The sequence below is a fragment of the Haemaphysalis longicornis genome, unplaced genomic scaffold (genome assembly GCF_048455015.1).
Source record: "Haemaphysalis longicornis isolate Haplotype H1 unplaced genomic scaffold, Haemaphysalis longicornis Haplotype H1 scaffold_1, whole genome shotgun sequence".
Lineage (NCBI taxonomy): Eukaryota > Metazoa > Arthropoda > Arachnida > Ixodida > Ixodidae > Haemaphysalis > Haemaphysalis longicornis.
The window spans coordinates 203,289,991-203,306,646 of NW_027526203.1; the positions used below are offsets into that span (position 1 = coordinate 203,289,991).

The 16,656-nt window shown below is 51.0% G+C and overlaps 1 protein-coding gene across 1 annotated transcript in view; it reads left to right on the plus strand.

The window, feature by feature from the left end:
- Nucleotides 1-16,656, plus strand: part of LOC144141292 (uncharacterized) — a 173,351-nt gene that overhangs the window by 81,256 nt on the left and 75,439 nt on the right. Inside the window, exons 16-18 of the mRNA XM_077672870.1 lie at nucleotides 7,098-7,187; nucleotides 8,843-8,974; nucleotides 12,794-12,953. Coding sequence (XP_077528996.1) covers nucleotides 7,098-7,187; nucleotides 8,843-8,974; nucleotides 12,794-12,953 — 382 coding nt within the window. The remainder of the gene's footprint in view (nucleotides 1-7,097; nucleotides 7,188-8,842; nucleotides 8,975-12,793; nucleotides 12,954-16,656) is intronic.

Here is a 16,656-nt window from a genome sequence, read left to right on the forward strand (position 1 = left end):
TCCAATGTTGGGGGGTCGACTTAGAATCGAAGTCGAACCATCTACCGCTAGTAGCGGCAAGAGAAACGAGAAATTGGGGGTGCTACGAGGTGGGGACAGCTTTGCACCCTCGTTCCCGTGGTTATGGTCTAAAGTGTCAACCGCATGGGGCGTTTTCTGCTCGTGGAAATTAGAGTTCCTGTATATAGCTCCCGCAGGGAGCTAAGAGTTGCGCGACCCTTTTCCACGCGCCGCCGTGATTGCGACACTCCGGTTATCCATGCCGCGCAGAGAAGCCCCCACTACGGCTGCGCCGCAGCCGCCGACGCGGGCGGCACCGCAGGAATCCAGCGTAGCCGCCGTAAGGCGCCGCCGACCGAAGCGCCCCCACCGCGCGTCGGCCGCCGTCGGAAGCGTGGCGGCGAGGCTCCTTCACTCGCGACGGGCGGCTTTCCCGCAGCAATCCGGATAACCAAGATGGCGGTTGGTCGCGCAACTCTTAGCTCCCTGCGGGAGCTATATACAGGAACTCTAGTGGAAATGCGCCGCGCTGACGCTGCCGCGAATTCCACACGCATGCTTCGCGCTACGCGATCAGCGGCGGCAACATGGCGGTGTCACCAGCCGCGAAGAGGTGCGCGTAGCTCCAGCGACCGCTTTTAACCGCTCTTTAAGGTATCACTGAAGACACAAACAAAGACGTTTGTGCAGGAAAGGAGCTGATAATGTGGTCCAAAACGACACTATAAAGCATTATCCGCGCCGCTAGGGACAGCGCCAATCAAATATCCGCCACCGTGGTAAGCCTAAACATCGGCGGCGCCAGCCGGCTGGGGCAAGTCGTCAGGCGGCTCCCACTGCCGCGCTCGTCACGCGTCATACCGAGGTAGAACGGTAGAACCTCAAAGCAGCAGAAGCTGCCGTGCGCGCGGAATAGTCGACGCCGGCGTGCAAAAGTTGCCCGCGCAACGCCGCCGCGATGTTGAGAGGTTAGTAAATCACGCGCGGCCGCTTCCGTCAGCCGCCATGTTGTTTGTTTTGTATTGCGCGGCTGTGGCCGCTGCCGGTCGCTTCGATGGTTGTCATCTCACAGCGGGTGTGCTCTTCCCGCTCAACCCACAGCGCATGGTTATTCCGGGTGCTTTTACAAAAGCTTTTCTTTTTTAACATCTGACGCGCATACCGCGAGCGCACGCCTCTTGTGGGAGCATCGATCATTGATGGTAGGGTAGAGAGGAGACGCCGTGTGAGTTGACGGTAAATACCGCGAGCGCTACCGCGAATACTACATACCGCGAATACTATACTACATACTACATAATACTACATACCGCGAATACTAAATACCGCGAATACTATAGCATTAACGAAAGGGCAGCAGGTCTTGTAATTAGGCTCAATAAGAGGTACAAGCTCAAGGTGGTGCAGGGCTACGCGCCCACATCCAACCACGACGACCAAGTAGTGGAATGCCTCTATGAAGATGTGGAATCGGCAATGGCCAAAGTTAAAACACAGTATACCGTAGTTATGGGGGACTTCAATGCTAAAGTAGGCAAGAATCAGGCTGGAGACAAGGCAGTTGGGAACTATGGTCTGGGCTGTAGAAATAGCAGGGGGGACCTACTAGTTGAGTTTGCAGAACGGAATAACCTACGCATAATGAATACCTTCTTCTGTAAACGGGAGAGTCGGAAGTGAACCTGGAGGAGCCCGAATGGGGAGCACAAAAATGAAATAGACTTCATATTATGCGATAACCCTAGCGTCGTGCAGGATGTGGAAGTGCTCGGAAGGGTAAGGTGTAGTGACCACCGTATGGTAAGATCTCGAATTAGGCTAGATTTGAGGAGGGACCGCAACAAGCTAGTACGAAAGAAGCCGATAAATGAGCTAACAGTAAGACGTAAAGTAGAAGAATTCAGGATCGCGCTGCAGAACCGATATTCCGCTCTTAACGAGGAAGCCGAGCTTACGACACAGGAAGCCAGCGACAACCTTACACGCATTATCACGAAGTGTGCAGTAGAAGTCGGGGGCACTATGGCTAGACAGGATACTTGTAAACTTTCACAGGAGACGAAAGATCTAATCAGGAAACGGCAAACCATGACAATCTCTACCGCAGCTGACAAAATAGAACTAACGGAGCTCTCGAATTTAATCAGTAAGCGTAAGACAGCTGACATGCGGAAGTATAATATGGAGAGGATCGAATACGCTGTAAAGAACGGAGGTAGCCTGAAAGCAGTGAAGAGACGGCTTGGCGTGGGGAAAAATCAGATGTATGCACTTAAGGATAAGCACGGCAATGTCATCACAAATAGGGATAAAATAATCACAGTGGCCGAGGAGTTCTATAGGGATCTGTACAGTAGCTGGGACATCCAGGATAATGCCGAAAGAGACAGTAGTTCAGAGGAGATAGCCATCCCACCAGTAACGACCGAAGAAGTAAGGAAGGCTTTGAAAGAAATGAAAGGGGGCAAAGCACCTGGTGCGGATCAGATAACAGCAGACCTCTTGAAGGATGGCAGGAGAAATTGTACTTGAAAAGCTGGCAAACCTGTATACGCAATGCCTAATGACCGCAATGGTACCGGAATCTTGGAAGAACGCGAACATCATCCTAATCCATAAGAAAGGTGACATGGACTTGAAAAATTACAGGCCGATCAGCTTACTGTCAGTCGTCTACAAGGTATTTACCAAGGTAATCGCCAACCGAATTTCTGCAACCTTAGATTTCAGTCAACCTAAAGAACAAGCAGGGTTCCGTAAAGGTTATTCAACAATGGACCATATTAACACGATCAATCAGGGGATAGAGAAGTGCGCTGAGTATACTGAACCCCTATATATAGCCTTCATAGATTATGAGAAAGCATTTGACTTGGTCGAAACCCTAGCAGTCATTCAGGCATTACGGAACCAGGGGGTAGATGAGCATTATGTAAGAATACTAGAGGATATCTACAATGGGTCTACAGCTACCATCATCCTCCATAGGGAGAGCAGTAAAATACCTATAAGGAAGGGTGTCAGACAAGGAGACACAATCTCTCCAATGTTATTCACAGCATGTTTACAAGAAGTATTCAGAACATTGGATTGGGAACAGGTGGGAGTAAGGGCTAATGGAGAATACCTCAGTATCCTCAGATTTGCTGATGACGTTGCCTTGCTAAGTAACTCGGGGGACGAATTGCAAAGCATGCTTTCCGCACTGGGCGAACAGAGTAGAACCGTGGGCCTGAAAATTAATATGCAGTGTGGGCATAATGGGTCTAGCTACGGGACAACAAACGACCCCGGCTAGCCTCATTGGAGACGTTGAGCGACGATGTCAGCTCGACAGTCCCTTGTGGGCCTAAGTGGGGTTCAGGGTGTTCCCCCTTCGCCCGGAAATGACCCATCCAAAATGCCCCAGAGAGGTACGCGGCGTCAGCAAGGGAGACGCCGCGACGGGTTCGACTCACCGACACAGGCGACGACAGGCTCCAAGGGGCCAGGACGAACCAAGGGGGTTTATTGGCCCAGTTGTACAGTGCATAATAACGCCAAGGCCGGGTTAAGAACTACACTGTACCGACACGCGCCTCAAGGCCGGGCTCTAGCGGGCCGCGACGGCTGAGGCGACACGGGGCTGCCGGCGAGGTGGGGGGGGCGCCTACCTCGCACGTCCGATTGGGGTCATGGGCCCCGCTCCGGACGTGTGGCGGCGAGGGTGCGATACGAGCCGCGACCCCTCGCGTTCCCTATACTCTATCCTCCATCTCCTTGCCGTTGTCAGATGGAGGGGGGGGTCGCACAGAAGTGCTCGCCCCCAGAGCAGTCAATACACTCATCCAACCATCATCATCCAACTACGTTGCTCAGGCAAAGGTCCCCCTGGTGGAGCGGGGGTTTTTTGTTTAGAGCAACGGTCCTTTTTCCTGGACGTAGGATTGCCAGTGTCATTTTTCTAGGTTCTGCTACCAGTCACCTTGCCGTCGTCCCTGCTCCGTGGAGCGCGGCGTGGCTCGAGAGCCTTCGGTTTTGACCACTGGTCCATATTTAGTCAGCTGGCAGGCTGATATATATGCTGCCTTGTGAGCTTGACTCGGGACTCACTGGGTTGTCATTTACAACCTCGCTTTCTGAGGAGTAGGAGTCAGCAGACATCTCCTCAGAGCTGCTGCTCCCCTCGTCCCCCGAGGACTCGTTGCTGCACACAGCGGCTCGTTTTTCCTTGGGGGTGTCTCGCGAGCTTCGAGATAGCTCGTCCTCTGAGCCGTCGTTCGCACTCGCGCCTGCGGGGAGGGTGTGCGACTTCCTCTTTTGGCGTGGCCTCTTCTTCCTGGCCGATTTCGGTGCCTCTTCGACGGGTTGCATCATCTCAACCAGCTCCTCCACGGCTTGATCCTGTGCTGCCGCAACAACATCAGGTGCCGACTGTTCTGAAGGGCTGGCTGCCAACTGATTCTCTTGCACTGCCCGCAGGGATTCGGAACGCCCGCCGTCCCCCTCGGACTGCATGCTCCCTGCGCCGCTAGCCTGGGTGGAACTAGAGCTACCTTGCTGGACAGGAGCTGCTGGAGTGCCGACCGCTCCCACGGGAGGCGGCGGCTGCTGAGTCACCATCGCAAACGAGCGAAAGGTGCACTCCGAAACAGCGTGATCGCCAGCACACTTAGTGCAGGGCGCCTCGCACTGTTCGTGACCGAACCGATCGCAGCGCTTGCACTTGGGCGTCGTGCATGCAGCCGCGTAGTGACCAGGAAGGCCACAGCGGATGCAGAGGCGCACAACACCCTCGTACTCGCACTGCACTGTAAATCTGCCAACAGCTACCAGGTTCGGAACTGCCCTGCTCATGTCTACTCGCATCCTACGAACACCTGACCAGACGCCCGGAAATCCCGACACGCTTTCCTTGGAGCAGCTGTGGACCTGCCCAAACGACCCGAGAGCGCGGCACAAAGCCTCGTCCGGCTGGTCGTTCGGGTAGTGCAACACCCTGATTGCTTTCGCCTGAGACCCACGATAGTCGAACCGAACATCCTGCTCACGAACAGTGAGGACAGGGTTGTTCAGGAAACGCTCAACTGCACTCTTGGTTTTGAAAAAGATTTCGAACCTGCCCGCTCCAAAATCCTGCACACCCGAAAGCTCCTGCCTCGAGAACTTCTGAACGAGAATCTTTGTCAGCTCAACGTTCGTCACCCCTTTCGGGAGACGAGCGTAGAACGTGAAGGGCCGAAGCCGCGCATCCTGAGCTGCCATGGCTAACGCGAAGGCACAGAGATAGCACTCCTACCTAAAACACGCGCCTGGCTAGCAAAAGACCCTCACGACTCACCCGAAATGCTGTGGCGTGGTGTATCCGAGCTGGGAAACAAAGGGCGAACACACAACACTGCAGACACAGCACACAACGACCGCGGAGCTCGCCTCACATCCCGCCACCCTTGCCGCGACCAGACATGACGAGTGCGGTAGTAGCGAGCGCGACGACGATGAAAGAAAACAACCGACCGTGCGCACGATAGACGAGCGGACCTTTCCGAGCTCAGGGAGCGACCCCCCAGAGCCAGAGAGATCCAGCGAGAGCCAAGAGAGAGACCAGAGAGGCCCGCGAAACGTGCGCGTCGCGGTTTTAAGGCGCTGAGGAGAGGAGGCAGGTTCCCGGGCGAGGAGGAGCGACAGCGGCGGCGGGACAGTCGGTGCCCGCCGGCGCGTCGGCCCGCGAGGTTGACGTCACGTGCGCGGGAAAGCGCGCTCGTTCGAACATCGCGCTCGCGGGAGGAGGAAAGGGGATCAAGCGGATCCCCACAGCAGAAAACTAAAGTAATGATCAATAACCTCGGGACAGCACAGCGGTTTGAGATAGGTGGCGAGGCAGTGGAAGTGGTAAGTGAATATATCTACTTAGGCCAAGTTGTGACCCCAGATCCCAACCATGAGGCAGAGATAATTAGAAGGATCAGAATGGGGTGGAGTGCTTATGGCAGACATTATCAGATAATGAATAGCAGCCTACCATTGTCGCTGAAGAAGAAAGTGTATGACAGCTGCATCTTACCGGTACTCACCTACGGGGCAGAAACTTGGAGGCTCACTTAGAGGGGTCAACTTAAATTGAGAACAACTCAGCCAGCAATGGAACGGAAGATGATAGGTGTAATATTAAGGGACAAGAAGAGAGCGGAGTGGGTCAGGGAGCAAACTGGTGTTAAGGACATATGAGTAGAAATTAAGAAGAAGAAACTGACGTGGGCAGGGCATGTAATGCGAAGGCAAGATAACCGCTGGTCATTAAGGGTAACAGAGTGGATCCCTAGAGAAGGCAAGCGTTGCAGGGGGCGGCAGAAAGCTAGATGGGCAGATGAGATCAAGAAGTTTGCGGGGATAAATTGGTCACAGTTAGCACAGGACCGAGGTAATTGGAGAATAATGGGAGAGGCCTTTGCCCTGCAGTGGGCGTAGATAGGCTGGTGATGATGACCGCGAGCGCACGGCTCTTGTGGGATCATCGATCATTGATGGTAGGGTAGAGACGCCGTGTGGGTTGACGGTAGAGCTTCTTACCTCTGTGATACAATTTTCTAGGCGGCGCTCACATTTTTTTTTTTTTTTTTTTGAGAGATGCAATTTTGTGGGGGTCGACCTACATTCGAGTCGACTTACAATCGTGTAAATACGGTATTTGAGCGCAGTTAACGTTAAAAGTGGTGTCAGTATGATTCTAACCCGGCAATCTTTCGAATGACCCAAACTTCTGTTTTGTCTGCATGGCCCCTTTAAGCATGAGTGCAAAACCCTCGTATTGGCAGACCCCTTGTGACCCAATACTTGGCCACGCTGTCGGCCATAAGACATCCGTAGCAGTACCCTGGCATTCATTTTTTTTTTATAAATGCAAAGAAACGAACCATTGCCTAGCACCACTTTCATACTTCCTTTGAACCCATTTGTTCCTAAGTTGCACACAGGGCACATTTCCCCAGGGTACTATTTTTTGTCGCCATTTTGTTAACAAATGAGTGTTCAGTGCATTACTGGCCAGTGCTTGTCGTCTCGGGCAACAGCAGTGGAGAGCATTGTCATGGGAGTGGATATGTCATTTCCATGCGCAGGTAATCCAGCTGACTGGCCACTGCTTTCCTTCGTACTGAACTGGACCTGGGCCAAAGTCACGGAGGTCAAGACCTTCCTGGATGAGCTCTGTGAGTGCTTTGGCACCTACTTTTTTGAATGTGAAGTGCGTGGAAAAAGGTGACGATGCTTAGACACCGGTTCACTGGTTGCACTCATTTTAGGTCATATCTTTGGCCGTACTTACGAAAAAAGAAAACATCGAATTTGGGCTGTGCCCTCTGCCAGTGGCGGCAAAAAGCATGGTCATTTTGTTCGTGCATGCATCAGTGCTCTCGCCACGAAGTCTATTCACTGCTTTTAAGTGCAGAGCACTTTAAGGGCTTGCCCCAAGTAGAGCCACACGGCGTTCTGTCATACGGCTGTCGTGGCGTAACCCATAGGCTTCGAAGGCCGAGCAGTCTATGTAGTCATAAGCGTTCGAAACTCTTGAACCGCTGGCGCTTGTCATACATCTCCCCGTTGTTTAGCGCAAAGAAAATTGCAGGTACATTTGAGGTAAAATATACATAAATAACCGGCAGCGCCCGCATTCATTCGGTTAGGAACGCTCGATGGGTTGGTTTTTTACGATAGCAAGCGAAAAAAAAGTAGCAGTGCAACACCGGCACGTGCGGGAAGAAAAGCAAGCACAAAGTGAACAGAACTCCCATTGGCGCAGTTTCAGGCACGGCGAGCATTTCGAAGGCAGGAAATTTGAATTGCATTGGGTGTTAGCAGTAAGCGGATAACAGCGCTACAGCCGATTATGGTGAATCACTGCTCTGCACTTCCGACAGCTTTCACATTGAGTGGGACGGCTTTAATTTTTAAAGTCACCGCAGTACACAGGACTTTCTAACTGGAAACGGTGTAGTGCCACACATTTACAACTGCCTCCTGTGATTGTTTCCATAATGAAACGCACTGCTTCCGGTGTGTAACGCCCTAGGAGGAAATGGGAAGCAAACCTACTTGACTGTAAACTACAGGGCAGTACCGCAAGCTTCTAGCTAGTCGTCACCGATCGCAGGGTGGTATGGATGAAATGCAGCAGGACTTGTCTTTGCGAAGGAAAGTTTGACATTCACCTAAATGTAGCCATACGGCTACATTTAGGTCTGAGCCATCGACCGCAGTGATGGCTCAGAGGTACAGAACTCGCCTCTTATGAAGGAGGTACCGGGTTCGAATCCTGGTACCGCCGGGCACCCACCAGTTTCTTTAATGGGTACAGGCGTCCCTGGTCGAGTGCGGACCCTTGAAAGGGGAATCCACGTCTGGAAAGCTGCCTTTACCCTTGCTAGGGGCCCCTGACCCTTGTCCATCTGGTGGGGCCCCCGGCCATCATGCCGCGTTGAGCCATTGCCGGGGGTGAAAGAGTCTGGCGGTGTCTCCTGCCACAGGCGGTTGCGAGTTGAGCGTCCTCTGTGGCTGTGGAAGGCACCATGTGCATTCGTGTGCCTTGGTGGCGCCGGGCACCTACCGGTAAAATAGGTACAAGCGACTCCCCGGCCTGGTGCTCGGCCCTTGTGTGGGACTACAACGCTTGGGAAGTTCACCCGGCTTGCACGGGAAATCGCAGAAACGCAGAAACTTTTTTTTTTTCCTTCGCAGAAACTTACTCCACCCTGGGGATTTCCCCTAAATCTGGTCGATTAGGACTTGTCTCTTTTGCGGTGTGTTGGTTAGGGGGTTTGGTCGACCATTGGCAAACCACGGTGTTGTTTTTTCTCCTCCACCGCAGATGTTCCGCTGTTCGACTGCTCGGGCCAGGACGTGAGCGAGGTGGTGCAGCACATGGCGATCCACCTGGAGGAGCTGAGCATCCTGCATCGGCTGCTGGAGCACGCCTGCGGCATGGAGACGGGCCACCCTGGTGGGTGCGCATTTGTCATGTAAAATGGGGGGCATACACTCTGAAAGGGGCGGGCGACTGTCCGAAGGGGCTTGCATTCAGATAAACAGTGCACCTAGGGTGGACTGTACAGGAATGCGTTGTCTGTTTCAATCATAAAATTGCTGCTAAAATGTCTTGTACTCCCCCTCCCAGGTATTGCCTGCAGGTAGGGAGATATCAGGTTGCAAAAAAACTCTTGCATTGGTTCAGAGATTGGTGCGTCCAAAGGGGGATGTCGAAGGATAACAAAGGCAGCAGGCAGGTGTGGCAGCTAGCAGGCACTGGCGAAGGAGATGAGATAGTAACTTCATTAAACAAAGCGGTTGGGCAAGTTGGTGCATTGCGATCGAGAAACAGAGCATGACTTAGACAACGACACCAGGAAGAGCGCTTGTCCTGTCGCTCTTCCTTGTGTCGTTGCCTAAGTCGCGCTCTATTTTTCGCTCGAGATAAAATAGGGCTCTGGGGGTGAAACTTCAGCCATTGAAAATGGTAAAAGGGAGCACCTAGAATGGAATGTTCATTTCTGAAAAGGTTAATTGATGAAATTGTACACAGTGGTCAATTTATTTTGAAGGAAATTGAATTAAGCCCGAATTTAGATGGTTTGGGGTTCAGACCGGGCAGGAATGTCACAAAAAGAGTAGGAAGCAAGGTTAGACTTGTTTTGGGCAGAAAACACTCTCCACATACGGGGAATTTTTAGGGAGGAAGGAAAAAGCAGCCTAACCTTCACTATTCTCTTGGGCCAGGTACGTTTAAATTTTTGTACAATAAAACAGGTCAGGGTGTTGGAATAAGGGTGTCGGCATCAAAAGAACGTTGCGGAACAAAATTTTTCTCGCATTTGGAGTGAAATTTTTTTTCCGTGGATAATTATATTAAGTGTACTCCATGGATATTAGTTGATATAAGCCAATAAATGCAAGGAAAAAAATGGCAGGAAAAATGAGAGAGAAATGGTACTTTGCGCAAGATTAACTAAATTGCTCACAATGACTGATCTGCAGTTTGCTGCTGTCACAAAGAATCTAATTCAGTGAACAAGTTGACACCCTTTGCTGCATTTGTTTGAAGCTGCGTTTTTTGTCAGATGGGATGGTGTCTGAAATTCCACTGTCCAATCGCACAAGCCACTAAGAATTTTTATAGGTTATCAAGCAGTTCACTTTTGCTATGAGAACAAAATAAAGGGTCAGCATTCAGCAATTGTACTACTGCAGTCACTGACCTTGTGTTTTTATGAATTGTGTTCTTGTCTTTATTGTTCCTCTTACCAACTGCACTGCTCCTCAATAGTGTGTAAGTGACTATCTGGTGATGATGCCACGGTTGCTGCTCTAAGTAACTGCAGAGTTACTGTGTTACACGCACGCACAAAAAATAATGGGAGTAGTTCCCAACAAAATAGATATGGTCACGCCTCTAAACCCAGCTATCAAAAAACCCGAAAGACTATCAGAAACTGTTTCCAGGGACCCAATTTCGTGCCCTTAAGTGGACTAAAATGCTACACTTCTCAAAGCTAAATGCAGATTCTCATCAAGGGCTAGGGTGACGCCCTAGTCCTGAATATTTTGAGGGACAGTCCTGAGTTGGGAGCCATTGTGGTGCCTTTCACACAAGATGGAAATGAAGTGTTAAATATCCCAATTCATTGCTCCTCTGCTGCCTAGCAGTTTTACTGCATTAAAACCTCATTACAAGAGACACTCAAGGGACCCTGGAAACATGTCTCTTGTAACCAAGGTCTCTTGTAACCAAAAATTCCAAAAACAGTCTGCAGTCGAACATGACCACTTTGCTATAAATCGGTATCAAAGCGTATTCAGACAGGTCAAGAAAATTCTTGGTATTGCTTAAGAAAGTCATTCATAGTAGTTTTAGGGATTGCAGATTGTATTAGCTTCCTTCCCAACTTTTGTAGGAAAAAGCACTTTTTGTAAGTAAACTCCCGACACTTTCTTCCCTACAATACCCTCGTCATCATTCTCCTCCTCTGGTTCATGCTCTAGGGCACCATTTACTTGCACAAGGATCACATCTGTAGGCTTCTTAAACGCACAAGGTCCACATCTGCAGACACAAACTCCTCAAAGGTTTCTGGAACCTCTGTGGTCTCTTAGATGCAGGCCCAAGCTTCATCTTCAGGGCAGTTTTCCACAAGGCCCTTCATATAAGGCCCCCTTTGATCGTGTCTCTTCTAAATGGTGAAGAATTTACTCTAGGGACCCAAATAAGTTGCCCTTAGTAGCAGTGTCTCTTGTAATCATGCCTCTTCTATGCAATGTCGCTAACTTGGCCAATACAGTCTACGCTCGTTACAGCGGATCCGGCAACAACGGACTTTCGGTTACAACAGACCATTTCTGTTGGTTTGTGTGGTACCCATGCATTTTAAATGGAGTCCACTCCGCTCACAACGGACCCGGATAGAGCAGACTATCGGCTACAACAGACTAAATTTTAGGCGATAATTGTTTCGACTGAACGTTTATAGCGGACTTCCGCGGGGCCGGCGCCCGGTGTGCGTTTTCGTTTATTTTGGCAAGAAAACTATTGTCTGGCAACATTGCTGGCAGCCGGGTCGTTGGCGCAGCCAGGCCAAGCGGCTTTTTTTTTTTTGTGCGACCAGCGGCATGAGCGACAGGGTAGCTGATTTCACTGTCGGATAAATTAAGCGTAATTAACGCTGTTCAACACGAGGAAAAACAGGCTGACATCGCCAGAAGTACAGGCCTGTCTAAGCACAGTGTCCGCTGTACCGTCAAGAACAAGGCCGCTGCCGATAAACGCGACTCCGGTGAGATTGAAAACAGGGCAATCGAATACTCGAAGTGGTGCACTCGGAGGCGAGTCTGCCCTCGTCAGTTTTATGTAATAAAAAACTCGGGTTCAGTGAAGTTCGGCTTTTATTATTCCCACGCATGCATCGTTCCCGTTCCGTTCGGTGAAAAAGGTAAGAAATGCCTCAAGTAGGGGTTGTTCCCCATCCATTGTGTGCAATCTGCCGGTAACCGTGCGCAGTCAAACTGGTCTAACTTTCGATTTTACAGCTGACCGTCATCACATTATTTCATTACATCTGTTTCAATGACCAGAATAAAATCGCTAAAAATGTGGAATCTGCCTTGAGGGAACGTCAGGCAGTGGTCCGATTTGTTTGACGAACAGTTTCGGGAAAACCTGCCTCGTCGTGAGGGGATTTAAAAGAGCCTAGCTAATGCTGATGGGCCCGACTGATGTTTTATAGCTGGTTTATAATTTTGCCTAGTTATATTCTTGCGTTATTTGCTCAGCACATCTTGCGTCTTTACACGCTTGACCACATGCCATGCGCTAGGCCTTTTCGAAGTGCCGGTGCTAAGTTTTGCAAACGGTGTTTACGCGATTCTTTGCCCTCGCGCGAACACTGTGCAGAGGTGCTGCAGGCGTGTAGAAAGAACAAAGTTTATGTACTATGCATGCAACATCGGTCAAAGTACCCACTGTAGGGCTCATAGCCCCCCCCCCTCGGATACTGCATACTTCGGCTACAGCGGACGTTTTTTTTCGGATTCAGAGGGTCCGTTGTAACAGGCGTAGACTGTATAGGAAAACCAACCAAGCCGTTTTCAAATGTCTCTTTACAACCGAGTGTCTTTTGTAACAGTGTCTCATGTAACGAGGTTCTACTGTATAACCTGAACACCGGAAGTCACAGATATGGGCATTGCATGGCGCAGTGCCTCAAATGGCCTGTACTGCTTCAGTGAGGCTGCGAGTGAGCTGACCTTGGAGCCTTGTCATGCACTGCAGAACTGGTGGGGGTGCGTTGCGATGCGGTCCGCTTGCTGGCCACCCACCTGCAAGCCCTGCTGTTCCTGGTTCACTGCGAGGTTCTGCCAGACAACCATGTGGCCACCGGCCTCATCTCCTACCCCTATGCCACCTTGCGTGCTTCATGCCTGCAGGCCAGGTGAGTGGGGAACCAGTTATTCACCCCACTGCAGTATTTCGTAGTACAGTCGAATCCCGCTACAACGAAATTGACGGGACGTGCGAAAAATTTCGTTGAAGCGAAAATTCGTTGAGGCGAAATCTGCCCCAACACACCACGGAAAGGCCCGAAAAATAGCCCCATGCATTTCCGCAACATTGGCAGCATAATACAATGTTTCGAAAAAGGAGTGACGCGCAATAACTCATGTTTATTCGGATAACAAACATACCAATGGTTATCTGTTTTTTCACCACCCAAAGAACGCGTTATGGAGGGGGGTGAAGATATGCAGGCGCAAAACGTATCGCTGTACAACAAGGCGTGTCCACCGAGCTGATTACTTGCAGATAGCTGCTAGGCCGTGGGAAGCCCCCCTCTCGCTTGTGGCAGGAACAGCGCCGTTATCTTATCCTCTGACAGGGCACGGCAGCTACTGACCTTGGCAGGCAAGACGCGCGCGCTTGCATTTAACAGGACCGCGCGCTCGCGACTAAGATAGGATGACTAGGCTTCAAGACCGAACGCGCAAACATGATTTTCGCTCTTGGCTATGAAGAATGGTAGAAGGAAAATGGCAAGGACAGCTGCTCACAACGCATACATGACAGCACCGCGCCAGCAGCGGAGCACATTCATGCAATTTCAACTGGATACGGATTGGCTGTAGCTCTGGGGCTCCGCCTTGGCGAAGCGGGCCTGCGCCTCGTGTAAAGACGGCCAGCCACATCGTTATCACCATCAAGCAATGGCGTGCGCCTATGAGTTATTTTTTGTTTTGTTTTGGGTGGCGGTGTGGTCGCAACGCGCATTTTCGGTTAAACTAAGCGTCCTGAATGTATAAAAATTTACAGATAGCTGGCGCTATGCTTATTTTATTGTAAAATAATTGTTCAAACCCAGCCCAAATCATCGAAAATTTCGTTGAAGCGAAAGCAAGCCTGACAAATGGTTTGTTGTGGCGAGGACTTTGTTGCATTGACTTCTATGGCTAGCTGACGGGGAATTGGAAATATTTCGTTGAAGCGGCGTTCGTTGTAGCGGGGTTCGACTGTACTAGTATCTGTATGGGAGCTGTAGAGGGAGCAATGTTGCATCTGCCGGCCTGGGTGCTACGTCTAAGTGTTCGAACAGGAGTCAGTGTGTACGCTTCAAGGATGCGTTTCCCAGTATTTCCCAGTACCGTATTTACACGATTGTAGGTCGACCCTTTTTTTCAAATTTGCCAATCCAATGTTGGGGGGTCGACTTAGAATCGAAGTCAAACCGTCTACCGCTCGTAACGGCAAGAGAAACGAGAAGTCGGGGATCTACAAGGCGGGGACAGCTTTGCACCCTCGTTCCCATGGTTATGGTCCAAAGTATGAACCGCATGGGGCGTTTTCTGCTCGCGAAAATGCGCCGCGCTGACGCTGCCGCGAATCCCAACCCGCATACTGCACGCTACGCGATCGGCGGCGGCAACATGGCGGCGTCACCAGCCGCGAAGAGGTGCACGTAGCTCCAGCCATAGAGTTTCTCACTCTCCAGCGACCGCTTTTAAACGCTCTTAAAAATATCACTGAAGGCAAAAACGAAGACGTTTGTACAGGAAAGTAACTGATAATGTGGTCAAAAACGACACTATAAAGCATTATCCGCGCCGCTAGGGAAAGCTCCAATCAAATATCCGCCACCGTGGTAAGCCTAAGCATCTCCGGCGGCGCCAGCCGGCTGGAGCAAGTCGCCAGGGTCCTCCCACTACCGCGCTCGTCACGCGTCATACCGAGCTAGTGTAACCGAGCTAGCAGAAGCTGCCGCGCGCGCGCAATCGTCGACGCCGGCGTGAAAGTCTCCCGCGCAACACCGACGCGCACGAATCGCGTGCAAAAACGCGTCAAGAAGCGTTCTATTCGTCTCTAATAAGCAAAATGAGTATTAGCGAATCCTTTAATTCAATGCGCGGCGCTAACGTAGCCCAAATCATACCACATTGTTCAGTACACTTCCGAACGCGATGGTGGGAGGTTAGTCGCTCAAAAGTAAATCGCGCGGCCGCTTCCGTCAGCCGCCATGTTGCTTGTTTTGGTATCGCGCGGCAGTGGCCGCTCCGGTTGATTCGATGGTTGTCATCTCGCAGCGAATGTGCTCTTCCCGCTCAACCCAGAGCGCATGGTTATTCCGGGTGCTTATACAAAAGCTTTTCTTTTTTAACATCTACCACGCATACCGCGAGCGCACGGCTCTTATGGGAGCATCGATCATTGATGGTAGAGCCGCCGTGTGGGTTGACGGAAGAGCTTCTCTTAGAGGAGGCGATGCTTTGAGATACGATTTTCTAGGCAGCGCTCGCATTTTTTTTTTTTTAGATATTCAATTTTTAGGGGTCGACCTACATTCGAGTCGACTTACAATCGTGTAAATACGGTAACCATTGGTTGCATAGTCTGCATTCCTAAACAGACCTTGGACAACAAGCACATCCGTGTTTTATTCGAAAGAACTTGTTTTAGATGAATTAAGCCAGTGTTAACAGAGCTTTGTTTGGACTTCTGGTGGAAACTGTTAATGGGGCCATGAAGACAATTTGCAGCTTTGTTCGATTTGAAAGAGCGAGCCTGTGGTTACTCACTGAGCTATGTGACAGCCATGAAAGATGTTCTTTTAACCTAGACAATGCAAGAATTTTCGCAAAACTTTGAAACTCCGTGCCACAGGGATGTGGCGTAATATGAGCTAGCACTAAAAGTACAGCTATTGCTGTGTTAAATGCACCTTAGCATTCAAGTGATACGATCCATAGGAACTATACTCGGTGACAACTTAAGAACGGCACCGGAGTTGCCGCTGTGCCTCATCACCGTAGCCGGATGTTTCTCCGTGCGGCGCAAGTAGGGCGTTACTGGGAATATTTTGAACATGGCGTGAGCCGTTCCCGTGATTTTTTGGACTTAATATGCTTATAAACGACTCCAGTGACGACAAACAAACTGCGTGAGACAAGGCAGACGACATCACGCATTCATAGCAAACCCCTTTCAAAACGCGCGCGCACTGACGTCACGAGTCCGGCGCTTTGGCGGAGTGATACACTACATGAGGTGGTGCCGTTCTTGAGTTGTCACCGAGTATAGAGGCCCCGCTTTCAATCACCCAGTCGTGTTTCCTGGTGGTGACTTACCGTATTTATTCGAATCTAAGCCGATAGTTTTTTTGAAATACTTCTATATCAAACTCCAGGGTCGGCTTGGATTCGAGGATTTTGAAACACGCGCCAATTTCCAAGTGAAGTGGTGCACAGCTAGCGCCACCCAGAAAAGAAAGTATTGTAGCCATTACTAGACGAGCCAGTAGCCATTAAGGGCCATAGCAGTACAGTGCCTAGAATATACTGGCTAGTGTGCTGAGGGCGGGCGCGGAGGTGGCCCCGACCGTGATGACTGGCGGCGGCGCCCGCTTGGGGCGCTGCTGTGCGAGAGGGTGCATGTGCGCGCCGTCCGCGCCAGCCCGCGCAGCGTTCCGCGTGCTCCCCAAGCGCTGCGAAGCTTCAGGTTAGCCGAGTAGCGCGAAGCGGGCGTTTACTTTTTTAAATGCAGAGCATTTCAGTAACTCACGATGTCACCCGCGTTGGCGTCCGTAGTCCGCACGCTCACTGCGCATGCGCGTCGAGTCGAGGCGATAGCGAACACTCTCTCGCGAGGGG